Genomic DNA, 17,157 nt, shown 5'->3' with positions numbered 1-17,157 from the left:
CCCCGCTTATAGTATCCGCAGATAAATTCCACAAAAATTAACCAAGATGGTTTCCAAGAAGAACTGCATGGAGGTCGATCTGATAAAGTATGTTTCTAGCAATGACGCTGTTAACTAACCATTATTAACAATAGTTAATCCCCATTGCTATCAATAATAGATGAATGCCCCTGAAAATCATAGTGACTAATATATCGTTGAATTCGTCACCGGAGTTACCACTCCATTATCATCCATTAAAAAAAACTCCCCCCCCCCCCCACACACACTCAAAGTTTTGTGCTAACAAATGTTGAGATATTTTTATTAATTCTCTAGAGCCCATATTATAATCTCTGTTTAGTTAATAGATGACGCTACATAATATATCCAAATATATTAAATTAAATATTATTAAATTTATAAATAAAAAAAGTGGCCTCGAACGCAAAAGATTTTTTAATATAAAAACTGCTAATATCCAACCAAAAATTTACTTATTCTTTGCAAATAAATGGTACATTCATAAATTACTTTACCAGAAGCACATTCTTTTGATACATAATTATTTACAAAAGGTTGTAGATGTATATTACCAAAATCAAAAGTAATTTCATGAATATTACGTTGTTTTATATTTTCACATTTAAAAAATTAAGATACAACGAACGCATCGATATCCAATACCACAGACAATCATAAATGACGTGTTGTTGTCATGTCACTAACATTTTGACGTTTTACGTGTATCCACAGCTGTCAGTTCGAGTTGTTTTCCAATTTCACTATCCCAATAATGAGAAGTAAAAGTGAATTTTGCTGTATGAAATTACTGGTTGAAACATAAATTTATTTTTATTTAGGGTGATAGACATTTAACAAATTACAAAATGGTTTTAATGACAATGATTGCGAGGGTTGTGGATGGGCTCCCCTTAGCAGCCACTATGCAAGAAGATGAGCAGGTAACATAATAATTTATTTTTTTCACGTATAATTAGTTCCAATTCCTTGCACACGGAGTAAATTTCACAACACCCACATACGTATTAAGAGTTATCGACCCGAATATGTTTAAGTTGCGTTACTTTCTTTTTTCTTAATTATATTTTTATTTTTAATTTGCTGTGGTGGTTCGCAGAGCGGCTGCAATGTTCTGGAGTATCAGAATCAAGCAAAAATGCTGTTTAGGAAACTAGGGCCACAGTCACCCCTGCGCTGCTCCATTGAGACTGGCCCATACCTCTTCCAGTGAGTGCAGAGCTTGTTATTTTTTGTTTACTCCCTATATACATCTTTATTGTTACCTTAACTATTATTTAGTGTACTATTGTTAAACCCCTGATCTTAAAACAATACCTGTACATGTAATATTAATAGGGATGTTTTATTTGTATGTGTTTTATACTTTGACAGCTTCCTACCAATTTTATTGAAAATGGATATAGCCTTGGACATTAGACATATTGCAATGTTATAAATACACATAATATAAATGATCTAAGAATGTATAATAATCCATAAAATTATATTGTTGATAAGTTCAGTTGATTTATGTTTAGCTGATGAAATAGATATCATTCCTTGTGCAATATAAATCTTAATGGTACTAAAAGATTGCTTGAACAAAAATTTTTTTTATTTATTGTGGAACATAATTTCTCTATTATTTTTTATTATCTCTGTTATTATTATCATTCTATTTTTTGTTTTAGAACCACTCAATAAAATATATTTTTTATTAAAATAATAAATACTTTAATTAGCTACATTCTACATAAATATATGTATATCTGTGCCTCTAGTGAGAAAGGGTATAACTCAAGTTATAGCCTTTTTCTTTTTTAGGCTACTTTAAATAAGCAAATTTTTCTCTTTCGAATGGTATAAGAACCGTAACAAAAACAATAGAGATAGTAAACATGTAAAAGGCTAAAATTAACAAAATATTTGTGGTAAAAAAGTCATAATTAGAAATAAAACTACAATATTTTACAAAAATAGTGCCAAAAATGACAACATACTTAGAACCACCCTTTAAATATGAAAAATGAATCATTTGATTTGAACCTTTTACACCATTTAATAGCGATTATTTTTTTATAGCGTAAAATAAACAACATTGTTTTTCTTCAATACTTCAATAAAATAGTTTTAATTCAACTTAAAATTATTTTCACATGATAATTTTAATATTTTTGTTAAGTGTGATTAGGTATAATAGAATTATTTTTAAAACTATTGGTTTTACACAAAAACTGACAATTTCATAAGAAAGAGGAGAAAAAATTACTATAAATGCAATCATTGACTTGTTCAATTAGCAAATAATAAAAGCAGCAGAATTTTTTTCTGTTTTTTGGCTCTCCTGAAAAGTGTTTTGAATTGAACCCTTTCTCACTAGAGGCACAGATATATCATCATCATCATCAGCCATTAACTACCCATTGCTGAACATAGGCGTCCTCTATAAAGATGTGGTATACCAGTAGTTGCCATGCTTGACAAGCAGGTTAGCGACTGCAGTTAGCCTTTGGTGATATATTCTAAGTAGGATGCTGCTGCCCTACCCTCAATCATTGAGGGGGGCAGGAAAACCCTTCTACCATTAATTTCTCTTTGTCTCTCCTATATATATATATATATATATATATATATATATATATATATATATATATATATATATATATACACATATATATATATATATATATATATATATATATATATATATATATATATATATATATATATATATGAGATATATATATATGTATGATATATATATATATATATATATATATATATATATATATATATACACACTATAAAATTTAATAGTTAAAATAATGTTAGTTATATTAAAATTTAAATATATATCTAAATATGTTTGTTAAATGTTAACTATTGCGTTTATATTTTTCCAGTTATTTAATTGAGAACGAGATCTGTTATTTGGTCCTCTGTGAACGTAACTATAGTAAGAGACTAGCATTCAGCTATTTAGAAGAAATTGCACAAGAATTCTACCAACAATACGGTAAAAGGGTATGTTTGTAAATATACTATGTACATTAATAATAATTTAGTTAGGTTTGTTTTTAATGGCATGAAAATAGAATGGTAACTCTGCCAACACTCAATAATGCAAGTTTCAACTTTTTGTAATGGATGAAAATGGCATGGTAACCCCTCCTGCGCTGTCGGTATACACTGGCGGGGCACCAGTGGGAGGTGTTAGATGAGGATGAAAAGGCAGGTCAGTTAGCTCATGGTGACGAATCCGACGATAAATTAGTCACGATTGTTTCCAGGGGGAACCTGATAGGATATATTGATTGCAATGGGGACAAATCTCCCCATTAGTAACAATACAGTACAGTCTCAAATTTCGCCATCCATGTATTCTTAAAAATGTGTTGATGATGCTGATGATTTATTTGATGGAAAGTAGTAACCTTTGCCTCAGGTAACAGTCGTCGATACACATTTTGAATACATGGTGATGTCCATAGCGCCTCCCATGCTTTACCACTTCTGAGAATTATGATTTGTATATATAAATTATAAATTTTTCTTACATTATAGATAGATAGGCAGTCTTTATTACCACTAATAATATAAAAAAAAAAAAAGAAAGCCTCAGCTGTTGCTATATATGCACACCTCCAGCGAGATGTGCCTATATAGCGCTGGTTTTCAGGCGGCCCCTTAAATTATATAGCCATTATATAGGCACTTCCAGCGCCTGCTGCCTATCATTTATCAGAGGGAGACTTTGTACAAAAGTCGTTTGCTTTGGTACCTCTCCCTCATTCGTGTTTCCATCGTAAAGCAGTTGTGTTTGCATGGCTGTGTTTCGGTTTGAAGGGTGGGATATGGCGTGAATTTACAGGATACAGAGAAATAACACCTGAGTCCTCAGCAATGGCATGGGGGGTATCATGGGCGAAACAGTATACTCTGTTATGTCCATGGTACTGCTCATGTCTATAGGCGACGGTTACCACTTTCCATCAGGTGGACCGTCAGCTTGTTTGTCATTCTGAGTTGTATAAAAAACAACCATCAAAATAAGAGGACTGTAACGTTGCAGGTGAATACAGTGACGCGGCCTTATACGTTCATCGAGTTCGACACGTGGATGCAGCGCGCGCGGCGGCAGTATGCGGAGGGTGGTGCGCGGGCGCGGCGCGCGGGCGGCGCGGCGGCCTCGCTGGCGCCGCAACTCGGCGACGTGCAGCGCATCATGATGCAAAACATCGACGACGTGCTGCAGCGCGGCGCCGTACTCTCCGGTAATTCTGATTAATACTACTCAACATTTACAGCATTACAGCGAGAGGCCTAGGTTCAGTTATCGTCATACCCGTTAACTGTCCCCTGCTGAATATAAGCCTTCCCCAGAAAGAGAATTTTGCCAGTAGTTGCCATGCTTGGCAGGCGGTTTAGCAACTGTAGTTAAGCTTTTAGATAGATAGATAGGTAGATAGATAGATAACCTTTATTACCATTATCAAGAAAATTAAAACAAAAAGAAAAAAGAACAATGTTGCTGGTAATAGGAGCCGCCTCAGCTGTTGCTATATATGTACAGCTCCAGCGAGATGTACCTATATAGCGCTGATTTTCAGGCGGCCCCTTAACTCCTTTACTTTTTTTTTAGTGGTGTTTTAAGACAATTGTCCATTTCTCCACCATTAAGTTTCCTTAGTCGCCTCTTACGACACCCGTGGAGGGGTGAACTATTCTATGCTGGGACCACACGGTGGACTATGTTCAATAGTTAACAGTAAATGGCTGATATGATGATATTACACAGCATATTGAATATATGAGCAAGGGGGGAAAGGGATTGTTAGTAATGGAGACTAAAAATCCCATTGCTAGCAATATACCCAACCAGGTCGACCTCCTCGCGGTTTCCCCTGGAAACTATCATGGTTAATTCCTGAAGAATTCGTCATGATGAGCTAACTGGCCTGTTTTCATTCTCATCTATCACCCTTCACTGGTGCTCCGCCAGTGTATCCCGTTAGCGCAGGCGGGGTTACCATACCATTTTCACCCATAAAAAAAAATATGAGCAAACCGACTTTGTCAAGCAGGAGGAGTATTGTTAATAATTAAGTGTGATACATATATATTGCAAACAATATTACAATATATTAATGTACTATCAGATCTCAGACCCTCTGGCATTGTCCTCGTTAGAAACCATCGTGCTTTCCTGATCATTTTGTCACAGTAGACCAACTAATAAGAGACCATCCTGACCTATCATCACTCATGCCTCGTTAACCCTTCTTTGCATACTGGTGGAAATTTCCATCATAACATTGAATGCCTAAAACTTATATAAAAGACCAAGTTCACTTTAAGTTGATCGTGTCTGGATACCTTTTTAATGTCCATAGCAGAAAAAAAAAACATAGCTGTCAAATTTATTGTTTTAACCATTTTTCCTTTAATTTTAAACATGAATTATATCACTTTGATTATATGACTTTGATTTCACCAATAAAAAAAATCATGCAGAGAAGGGTTAACGTATACCTATATGGCGCAGGCGAGATTGCCATTCCATTTTCATCTAATAAAAAAGTCCCAAATGTAATAGAAAATTGATAGTGAATGTATAATATATATAGGAAAACATCCATGCTAGAACGAAAATATATTCATGAATATTTCTGTAGTGTAGATATCAACGAAAGGCGAAGCAAAGCAGTTTTTAAATCACACATCCAAAGTTATTATGTCCATCAATTAAATGACAACTGCACTTTCATTCTACATTATTGATTTTTTTTTTATTTTAATCTTTCAGAATTGGATACAAAGACGCAAAACCTATCAATGATGACACAAAAATACAAGAAAGACGCAACATACCTAAACACAAAATCTATGTTGGTAAAGGTAACAGCGGGCGCAGTTATACTACTTGTGTTTGTATTGTACTTCTGGGTTCTCTAAGGGTTTAATTTGGCTGTATAATTTGTGATCTTAGTATAGTAAAAATGAGTTGAAATAAATATTTGTCTATGTTTATATTGTTATCGAATTTTTGTTTTTGACTCGTAGCTTTGTGGCTTAATAAATGTATTATAATGTAAAACTTGCCTTATTTATCTATGATATTATTAATAGTAGGTAATATAAATTGTATGAAAAAAACTTAGAATATGTAATTGTAACATAGAGATTTTCTGTTTAATAATTGCTCTATATTATTAAAAAAAAAATTGCTTCAACTCATTTTTACAAAACTAAATAATATAAGCATTAGATACAACAAAAAGTAATATGTTCAGAAAATTATCTATTGTTAAACATTGAATTATAAATAATCCATAGACAAAATTTTCGCCATTGATAAACAATTATTAACGAGAGTTCTCTTTTAATTTTCTATGTATTCGCACTAATGTACATTTTCTTAGAAGAAAGGGATGATCTAGAAAGAAAAAGAAATTGTTGCGAAATCGCTTTGTCATAGATAATGAAATAACCACGATCAAGAATCAGTGTAACTGGCAAGTGAGTAACAGTTTTTTTTTAACCTTGGGAAAGTTGTGAACATATTACTGTCCTTTTATATTCCATTTTAATAAAAATAAAATAAAAATACTAATTGGTCCAATAATTTATGCATGCTGGTCAATTACAAAAATTTTTTTTACTGTTTTACTACATGCATTCAGTACATATTAAATCAATGGCGTGAACCTCGAAGGTCTGGCCATATACAGACATCACATAGTACTGATATGTCCTTGTATGTTTATTTTAAATACAAACTGATATGCTCCTGAAGTAGTGTTTACATGACCAATATTAGCTTTAGGCAATTTTTTTTTTTTTGTGTAGGTAAATACGTTTGGAAAAAAGCATTCCATTGCAATATATTTGCAATAAGATTACCTTTTTTTTTATTTTAATTGTATTGTTTTCAACCAATAAATGATTCAATATTTAATTTTATTAATGAAATGGCTTCAATTGTAATCTCTGCAGATAATAAATCATATATATATATATTTTTTTTTATAAATAGCTATGTTCGGTGAAGGAATGTTGTAAATTTTCACTTATTGTTAATAAATATATTTATTTAAGAATGAATAAAAATGTGCATTATTTGTACTTTTTTTTTTCTTTTTTTCTGTAGCTAAGAGAAATGGGATTATTAGTATTGGGGACGTTAATCCCCTTTATTAGCAATAGACACTGGCAGATCCACCACCACGCAGAACAGATGTTTGAACAGGGGGATTATAGCAGCCTTTTTTTGCCATTGCCATCCAAAAAACCCTAGGGACACCAAATAGGCTAAGGACGGGCCTATTAATAGGTTATGCTTACAAAAACTATGGTGTGATAAAAAAACTTTCAAATTTTCAGTGATAATAAGTTAGTAAAACTTTTAGCTCGCTACTCGTACATGTGATTTTAGAAGTAGGAAAACCAATATCTTTGAACACTTCTTGATGGGGTATTAAGGTAAAATATACACAGAATTTTAAATTAGTCCTTCAGGAACACAACTGTGTAAACCGCATCCATAGCTTTTGCATGATGCCAAAACAAACATAAAGACAGACAAAATTTCTAAAAAATATTATTTTGGCATCTTACATACCCCTCATGTAAATTTGTCTTAAATATCTCCTATGTAGACATCGTTTAGTTACAACTTTAATAAATCAGTAAGATATAGCCAACTGTCAACGCCAGCAGTAGAGCAAGTGGAACAGATAAACAACACATCTATTTTAAACTGTCTCCCTTATTATTGTTTTGATTATAGAAATTAAAAATACATATTGTTTATTTATTTAATTATATTTCAGTAATAAATAAGTAACAAATGTCAACTTATTTATAAATTATATTAAATGAATTAGTAACATAGCTGTTTTATCACAGACATTAATTGTACTTGTAATATATCCTACCCTATAATACTCTGAATTAACAATGTCCTCGTTAAACTAATTAGGTATACCACAAGTTAACTATACAAGATCCATTATTATTACATATATTTTTTTATATACACTTTTAGAAAACCTATAAAATCGGTAGTATATGACAGTCAATACACAACACTCTTCAATTGGGGGGAAAGGGATTGTTAGTAATGGAGACTTAGAATCCCATTGCTAGCAATATACCCAACCAGGTCGACCTCCTCGCGGTTCCCCCTAGAAACTATCATGATTAATTCCAGATGAAATCATCATGATGGGCTAACTGGCCTGTTTTCATTCTTATCTATCACCCTTCACTGGTGCTCCGCCAGCATATCCCGTTAGCGCAGGTGAGGTTTCCATTCCATTTATTCATACAACAAAAAAAACTTCAATTTATATCTTTGCTTCTCTCTCGAAATGCTCATCATCACTATGGGTAGCTAAATGTGTATCAGTTATAGAAGTAACTGCATCTTTCATTCGTAATGCCATCGTAGCGTTGAGTGTCTGCAACAAAATATAAATGCAACAAAATGTTATCTACTTCATACCAACTAAACAGAATTGATATAAGGATAAAAAATTTTGTTATTTTCATGGCATGTTTATTTTAGGAAAATATTTTTAATTTCGCTGATAGAATGCTTCCTTAAAAGGATACTTATAACTTTCAGCTGTATATGAAAAATCTTTACAGATTAAAATATTAGTCGACTTACTTGAATAAATTTGGCAACTAACACTGGCTTCTTACACCACTGCACCGTCCCAAACACCTGCACTGGATACGGGATAACCGTGGATGGAGGGGGACTCTTGAGATATGCAGCTGATAATTGAATACTTGTTTCAGATCTATACACAGGTGTAGTCAACTAAAATCAATTATTTAGTTTTGTTTTATGACAATTTAATAATCTAAATAAAGCTTAAAATATGTCAGTACAGGACACAAACTTGTGCTACCATATTCCATCTTTCAAACTAAAACATAGCCATGCAAATATAACTGTTTCATAACAAGAATGAGACAGAGGCGTGCAAGCAATCAACTTTTGTATATAAAAACTACATCTAATAAGGTATATATTTAAGATAATTTTTAAGTATTTACTTCAGTCAAATAAAACCTTCCATTAACACTCTGCAAAATACCAATGGTCCTGCATCTGAATGTGACATCCTTGTTCAACTCACTCCTGGCAGCCAATTCCTTTAAACTTAAATGAAGATAAAACTCACTCTGTAATTAGAGACAACAAACATTTCTCAAAGGTTTGTTTCAACTATAATAATACATTAATAATTATAATAAAACGTTAATACTATGTGTATAACAAGCCAAAATTCGGAAGGGGGGGAGGGATTGTTAGCAATATAGTTTGATAGCCCCATTGCTAGCAATATGCCCTATTAGGTCGACCTCCACGTGGTTTCCCCTGGTAACTGTCATGAACAATTCTTGTTGAATCTGTCACGATGAACTAACTGACCTACTCCATTGACCTATCATCCTTCATTGGTGCACCGCCTGTGTATACCAATAGCGCGGGTGGGGATCTCATTCCATTATCACCCATTAAAAAAGCCATTCATTAATACCATTTCATTATCATCTATTAAAAAAAACAAAAATTCGGGTATAGGATACACTTAGGGACAGGGAGAAGGGGTTGATAGTAATGCAAACTGCCAGTTCCATTGCTAGAAATATACCGGTCGACCTCCACGTGGTCTCCCCTGGAAACCATCGTGCTGAATTTCAGATTTATTTATCACGATGGACTAAATAGTTTGCCTTTTCATTCTCACTTATCATCCATTATTGGTCCCCCACCAGCGTATGCCGTTACGCAGGCGGGATTACCATTCATTGAAAAAATTCTTAGAGGCGGAATTCCCAAATTTCATAATAATTTAAGGCGCCAAAACTTATTTTTAAATTCATAAGGAAGGGTTACATACCACAGTACTTTCCTTATGAAATCCCATATTACAATATGTTTCGTCATTCTTTACGTACGACATTTGCCAATGTTATATTTTCTAATTAACTTAAATTAAAAATAAATAACTATAAACTTTTTAGTAACATTAAGAATAAATTCATAAGTAATTTCAAAACATACACAGATTACTATTACAGTTGACGTTGTGCTGTCAAACTGAGTGATTTGTCATAGTCTAATCTGTATAATTTGCAACGTTACCAGATTGAATATTTTTTACGCATTTTAAAGTAATAAAATTTTTATATGCGAAATTTTGAACAAATGATTTCTTTTTTTTTTATGGTTTGCGGTACAGTATTTAAGGCATCCCGTCCTCGCTATTGGATACAGGTGGCAGAATGCCTATATAAGAGGGTACTTGGTGAGCGCAACTTAGACGCAATATTTAAAAAGTATTAGAAAGATAAATATACGGCCGGATACTGCAACAAATTAATATGTGGTCGGTCTCTGAACTGGCGACTTCTGCTGTCTACCGGTCCCCAATTCGAGGCACGGCCGATCATCAGCCGTAAGAGATGACGCAGGGCGTATGAAAGCACATCAATCATGTATTTGCATTACACTGTGTAAAAATAATTGAAAACGGCTTGTAGAGAGCGGTTAGGGATCGCGAAGAAGGAAAAGAATAGTCGACTACCGGGCACGCGGGCATTGTTGCGGCCGCGCATCCGAAAGTCGACAGTCCATAAACCGCTGTGAAATAAAGAATAATTATGTACATACAATAACGAACTGAATTATGTATATACAGCTGCTGGTTATTAGTATTTTATTATATTTTTATTATACCAAATATACATACTATTATATTTATTTATTTATTTTTTATTATTCTTATTATTTTCTGTTATACTTTTTTTATTTATTTTTTATACACTTATATAGTTATAATATTTGATACGGTATATCACTTATATATTTTTTATTTATAGCTATGATGATCATGATCGAAATATGATAAATAAAATGTTTAAAAAGATGTATATGGATTTATACAATGGACTGTCTAAACCTATGTATTATTGATTACTTTTAACCTATTTACAATGTATGTACGGAAATCAACAGCAGACTCCTTGGAGATGATATCATCTAACTGGTATGGTGCGACTCTAAGCATGGCGCAGCATGGTTATGCCACTATGTAGTGAATATAGGACAATAACGCAACAAGTGCTGGATGGTCTGGATTGAGTTTTTATCGCAGGGGCACGTATTGTTATCGGTAATGCGGATGCGATTTTTTTTATACCACTGAGGTGGCAAACAAGCATACGGCCCACCTGATGGTAAGTGGTTACCGTAGCCTATGAACATCTGCAATACCAGAAGCATTACGCGTGCCTTGCCGACCCTGAAGAAACCTCTTTACCCCCCTTTTGAAGAACCCCATGCTGTAGTCTCTTGGGAAATCCTTGGCAGGGAGCTCATTCCACAATCTGAGTGTTCGTGGGAGGAAACATCTTTGAAACCGCGCAGTACGCGATCATTGAGCCTGTAGGACATGAGGATGAACTCCCTGTCAATGGCGAGCCGTACGATGGTAGAAAGTGGCTGTGGGCATCATATTAAACAATTCTTCTGAGCACAATTCGTTGTACAGGCAGTAGAACACGCAGAGTGAAGCAAAATCTCTCCTAAGACTTAAAGGTTCGATACCGCTTGTGAACCTGAGATCATCGACAATTCTCATAGCTCGTCGTTGCAACAAGTCGAAAGGTTCAAGCTGGTATTTAGGTGCACCATGCCCATAAGTGACAGCAATACTCCACGTGGGGCCGAATTTGCAATTTGTACAGAATTAATCGCTGATCCGGCATGAAGTAATGCTTCGCTCTATTGAGCACACCGAGTTTTTTGGATGCCAGCTTCACCTTATCTTCGAGGTGGCCACGGAATTGTACATCACTAGAGATGTCGACACCAAGGATCCCAATGCTTTTAGAGATGTTAAGAGACGTGCCTTGGAACTGTGGAGCCACAGCAAATGGGGTTTTCTTAGCGGTGAACGCGCAAGCTTGTGTCTTATGTAGATATTACTTCGCAAAGGAATGCCCAGTTATTATCTGAGTCATAGCGAATGATATTGGGACAGTCTTTCTATACGTGGCAATATTATCAAGTGTGACTTCATATTTCATAGAAAATTTTTGGGGAAAAGTGAAATGGTTTGGAGAAATTCAGGTAATTTTTTTGGAAATTTTGAACTCATAAACTCATAAAGATGTATAAATATAATGGAATATATGAATAAATATCCCGGTATAGATTAAGCCACCGCTTCCATTCCATTATTAATTAACTGCAATTAGCACTTTGCTTGACAAGCGTGGCAACTACTGACTGAGAAAACTCTTTAAAGGGGAGGATTTTGTTCAGTTGTGGATAGTTAACGGCTGATATGATGATAATATGAATTAGAGTAGCAAAACAGAGAATGGGATAAAAGAAGAAATGTTTTTTATTCCTCATTTTGTGCCACATGGAAAAAATTTAGTGATTCGATTTGGAGAAAAAATTTTTGCTGTTCGAGTAAAACTCAATATTCGCATATGGCAACATTAGTAATTTGTCAGCTCAGCACTGTCATACCCTAGTTTATGTTTTGTGTTTTCAGCATTTTTAATTTTTCATTTCAATATAATTTTAAGTCCTTAATAATTAAATAACGTGAACGTAGTGGTTAATTCCTCAGTGTTAAGTAAAAAACTATTTCCAATTCATCAGCAAAGAACAGGAAATTACATTGTCTTTTGCGAAAAAGAACTCTGACTTGCCTGGAATTTGAAAAATTTAGAACTACGTAAATAAAATAAATACTGCGACATTAGTATTCATTAAAGTACATCATGCCGTCGTCACTTGTAGAACTCCGTCCAGATCGACGACTTTTAGATCATGAATTCGAGGGCTACAAGCTAAACTTACAAGCTCTTCCACATTATGTGCATGAACTCGCCTCACCTGTGGATAAAGTGTACCCAGACGAAATCCAGTATTCTTTTATACATGCAAAACTTTTCGCACTCCATAATCACCTAATACTCGATTATTGGGCTCATACTTTTAACTATTACTACATTGATAAAAAACAGCAAGTTCATCACATTACATTTGAGTCCACTAACCATAGCTTCCAGAGTACAGTTGTTTATGACGTTCCTGCACATGTTGAAAGAAAATCTGGGCATTTCAATCTCTGTCTCACATTTCCTTCAGGTAATTTAGCCATAGTTAGTGATGGTACTGGATACCTTCACATTATTGATACTGGCTGCAGAAACCGTCTTGCTAGTAGAAATCAATTATGGCAGACACAGCACTCAAGTCTGGTTCTTGGGAAAGACAAATACTTTATAATTGTAGACTCGAGGATACAAGAAAAAGGCAATAGTGAATTATTGCATTGTTTATTGCAATCTGTAGAACAGAACGAGAAGCATTTCAACACTGTTCTCACATGGGTCACTTTTGAAAATATTGAGGAGACTTGGAAACAAATAAGCATGAAGCAGTTGCAAGGCAAAGGCATTGTACATTACTCGGCCATTGAAACAAACTGCTCAGCATTGTACATAGCTTCAGACAATGTTTTCAAATTTACATCTGACTCTGAGAAGGATATTATCGAGCCAACAAAACAAGAAGCAAAAAAAATTATCTACACGTGGCTGCAGACAACAGAAGATGTTACAGTCACATTGCAATTACAAGAGAATTTTGATAAAAGTCTATTACATGTTAGTGTGACACCATTAACAATTAAAATAAGCTATGCTGGTAATACTTTTGTGGAGGGCAAGTTGAAGCACAAGGTGGATTGTGAGTTAACAACATGGAATATTCAAGAGAATGGGCAAGTTGATGTCTTAGTCACTAAATCTGAGAGCATGATTTGGGATCAGTTTCTAGAAGGTGGAGATTGCAATGGAGAGCAAATTATGGATGCAAGCTTAGTAGAGGAGGCACACAAAAGGCTAGCACACTTGTGCTCGGAGACAGAGGCAGTAGTAGATCAATCAGTACCAGGGTTCTCTACACAGGAATTGGAGGAATGTGATGCTGCCTCAGAAGAAGATACAGTCTTAGGTAAATATAATATTCTACTCCCTTTTAATAATGTACAATGTAATCTAATGTCCTCTACCCAAAGGTTGCCTGGAAGAGATTGCTAAGTGATAAGGCCGCCTTTTGTGTCACTCATTAATATTTACTGTATTTGTTATTTCTCTTTTTACTTGGTGCAATAAAGTGTAAATAAATAAATAAATAAGTTATTAGTTTTTTACAAATTTTTTGTTGAGGTTTCAGTACACCTGGATTTCTATGCCAGCCTCATAGGGAATGTTTGAAAGTTAGGTTTGTCAATTCAAAAGCTATTATTATTATCATATTATGGTTATTAGTTTTTAATTATGATATTGTCTAGTAACAAACTTTCTTACTCATAATATTAGTACAGATTAGATGACACAATTTCTATATATTATATATATTGATCATTGTATTTAAATAGTGAAGATTAAAATGTCAGTATTTCTTTCATTTTCAGTGAGAATACAAGCAGCAAATCATGAAATCACACACAGAATACCGCTGAGTGTACACCAGTACTTGTTCAATGTAAAATTGGAAACCCATGAGTCTCCAGCATTGGTATTGAGGCATGACGTAGATGCTTGCATTTGGCAACCTTATGCTGAACTAATCAATTCAAACACTTGGCCTTTCAAGCACCAGGGAACTCTCCTGGCCTTTGGATATGTACAATCATCGAAACAGAATCGAAAGTTTATTACATGCCCACCAAACTTCTCATATAGTGTTGTATGTGAGGCAACAAGACATATATTTATTTATCAAAATGCAGGTACCCAAGACTGCCAACTGAGAAAACGTACTGGGGGTGTAATGAAAAATATCAAGGTTGGACAACAGCATGTGTTCAATATTGACAAGTATGGAGAAATTATTGGTATCAATGCTACAAATGAACACTTGTTTGTATTAACTGAAAACAATTTGGTTGCTATAGAAATAATATAAGAATAATATATACAAATTTTATTTATTATATACAGAAACTAAATATATCCTTAAATCTAACTTTCCATGTCACTATCATTGTCCCCTAAACTCTCCTCAGAGGAATACCCTGTTGTAAATAGAAGATTTTTAGGCCTCTTCTTTTTAGCTGCTTTTATTTCTTTTTCAATCTCCAACTCTTTTTCCTTTGCTATTTTCTCTGTCAAAAGTTGTCTCTTTCTTGGCTGTAAATTATGTTGAGTTTGCACTACAGAACTTTTTATGTTACCATTATTATGCCTCATACTTCCATTAGTAATTGATAGTTTTCCTCTATTAGTTACATTTTCTTTACTTACTACTTCATCATTGTCGTTCTTTTTGTTTTGGTTTTCAAATGTATCTTCTAAAATATAAATATATATATTAGGTTTTTATTATTTTACAGTTAAGTACATAAATACAGTAAAAAAAATTAATTTTCCTACCTGGTGTAATTATTTCGAAATTATATGCATGGTCTTTGAGTACCACAAATATAATAGGAAACTCCACAATACATTTTCCAGACAAGTTCTCTGCCAAGGATTCTGTCAGATCCAATTCAAAAAACTTCTTTGATGAGCCTCTCACTTTTTCAGCTGTGAAAATAATTGATAAACTAAATTTGCAGCAATAATCCTAAATATTATACATGTTATTCATTTTATCTGCAGTAAATAAGCATATTTATATTAAAGTAAACATTAAAATAAATTGTATATAATTTGTCAATGAATAAATAAATAATTAACAAAAAGTATTAACTGATATGTTTATTATACCTTTCAGAAGCACCTTGACTCCACTAAAGCCAACTGATTTATAGTAAGTCAATGCTTTAGAACCCTCAAAAGCGACAGCATCTGGATCTAAGTATTTGTTCAATAATTCTGATAATCTTTTCTTTTCTGAACATTTGTCATCCACAAACTTTATAGGATCTGTATCCACATTAGGGAACACCCATTCCACCCTCCAATTTATTAAATTCTCCTTGTAATTGTATTTAGTTGTATTTATTTTATGTCTTGTGAAGTTTTGTGCTAAGAATTGCAATACTATGCCTCGCTGCCTGGCTGCCGATTTAAGCTTGAATAAATGCTGTAATAGGTAATAAAGTATTAATAAATTAATACATATATTTCATACTGTAATGATTTTATTATTGTTCTAATATAAAGTGTAAATATTATATATTGTAAAAACAAAGTATGTACTAATATTTATTCATTCATTTTTAGATTAACTATTAACTAACTGTTAATCTTTATTAAATAAATCCCAATGGAGGAGTCAAATTGTTTATGTAATAACAATACCTGAGGCAAAATATTAATAGATATAATTGATAGGATTATTAATTAGGAGGTAAATTACTCACAATAGGTAAGTCCTTATCGATTCTTGTAAATCGTTTCTTTTCGTCTCGTTTCACGGCATATACGAACCGTGCGCATTCCTCTAACAGACGATAATCGCTTAGTAGATCGCTGTCGGAAAAGTCTTTCATCCTTACAAACTTAGTGCGATCCCTTATACCATCACATTCTAATTCTTTTTTGTGTATCCTCACACAATTTAAGCTGCATGTCTTTACTTCACATTTCGGACAAGTGTAAATAGCTTTATTTGCTCCGCATACTTCACAATCACCCAATCTAAAATATAGTTGTTTTAATATAGAGGTTATGTTCAATGAAAGTATAATGAACATATATAAAAAAAGCATGTACCTGTATAAAGGGTCCCTTTCAGTTTCAGATTCGGAAGATGACATTGTTTTGTAAAACTACAAAAATATACTTCTTATATTATTACAACAAAAATAAAACGATCAATGTAAAATTTAGACCAAGCATGGACAAACGTTTCCAAAACAAAACAAACTGATGTCAACATGACAACCACTACTGAACCATAGATGCCGTAAAAAAAGAATGACAATAGCATTACTCTATGAATTTAAGTGATACCAAAGATTTTTTTTTTATACCAAAGATTACATAAACTCCTTACACATACTACGAAAAGGATTTAAATTAAAGGGCCGTCATATACGAATCACAACTATTCTTAATTTTACCTAATATACCATAGATAGTAGGTTTGCGCAGATA

General features: G+C 33.4%; 4 protein-coding genes across 5 annotated transcripts; 2 read left to right on the top strand and 2 right to left on the bottom strand.

Moving 5' to 3' along the window:
• The first annotated feature begins 715 nt into the window (after nt 1-715).
• Nucleotides 716-7,134, top strand: LOC113522856 (vesicle-trafficking protein SEC22b). The gene is made up of 5 exons (XM_052902895.1): nt 716-944; nt 1,121-1,230; nt 2,907-3,027; nt 4,076-4,277; nt 5,810-7,134. Exons 1-5 carry the CDS (start codon nt 870-872, stop codon nt 5,956-5,958), a joined length of 657 nt encoding a protein of 218 aa, XP_052758855.1. The 5' UTR covers nt 716-869; the 3' UTR covers nt 5,959-7,134.
• Nucleotides 7,135-7,288: 154 nt separating this feature from the next.
• On the bottom strand, nt 7,289-10,105 carry LOC113522978 (uncharacterized). 2 transcript variants are annotated; one of them, XM_052902896.1, is made up of 4 exons: nt 9,924-10,105; nt 9,073-9,178; nt 8,678-8,833; nt 7,289-8,465 (listed from the first exon to the last, which is right to left on the bottom strand). In XM_052902896.1, the coding sequence occupies exons 1-4, from the start codon at nt 9,968-9,970 to the stop codon at nt 8,352-8,354; spliced, it is 423 nt and encodes a 140-aa protein (XP_052758856.1). In that variant the 5' UTR covers nt 9,971-10,105; the 3' UTR covers nt 7,289-8,351. The 2 variants fall into 2 exon arrangements, with proteins under 2 accessions (XP_052758856.1, XP_026764634.2); XM_026908833.3 differs by having other exon boundaries at nt 7,290-8,465; nt 9,073-9,201; nt 9,924-10,101.
• Nucleotides 10,106-12,534: 2,429 nt separating this feature from the next.
• On the top strand, nt 12,535-15,800 carry LOC113522684 (nudC domain-containing protein 1). Its single transcript, XM_026908453.3, has 2 exons — nt 12,535-14,062; nt 14,526-15,800. The coding sequence occupies exons 1-2, from the start codon at nt 12,823-12,825 to the stop codon at nt 15,017-15,019; spliced, it is 1,734 nt and encodes a 577-aa protein (XP_026764254.2). The 5' UTR covers nt 12,535-12,822; the 3' UTR covers nt 15,020-15,800.
• Nucleotides 15,023-16,973, bottom strand: LOC113522686 (box C/D snoRNA protein 1). The gene is made up of 5 exons (XM_026908454.3): nt 16,774-16,973; nt 16,422-16,698; nt 15,823-16,141; nt 15,487-15,639; nt 15,023-15,404 (listed from the first exon to the last, which is right to left on the bottom strand). Exons 1-5 carry the CDS (start codon nt 16,815-16,817, stop codon nt 15,076-15,078), a joined length of 1,122 nt encoding a protein of 373 aa, XP_026764255.2. The 5' UTR covers nt 16,818-16,973; the 3' UTR covers nt 15,023-15,075.
• Between the last annotated feature and the right edge of the window lie 184 nt (nt 16,974-17,157).

Source organism: Galleria mellonella, unplaced genomic scaffold (genome assembly GCF_026898425.1).
Source record: "Galleria mellonella isolate WM207_F2 unplaced genomic scaffold, CSIRO_AGI_GalMel_v1 utg962, whole genome shotgun sequence".
Lineage (NCBI taxonomy): Eukaryota > Metazoa > Arthropoda > Insecta > Lepidoptera > Pyralidae > Galleria > Galleria mellonella.
Note: the sequence above shows the minus strand (reverse complement) of the source record. Positions and strands in the feature narration are given on the sequence as shown.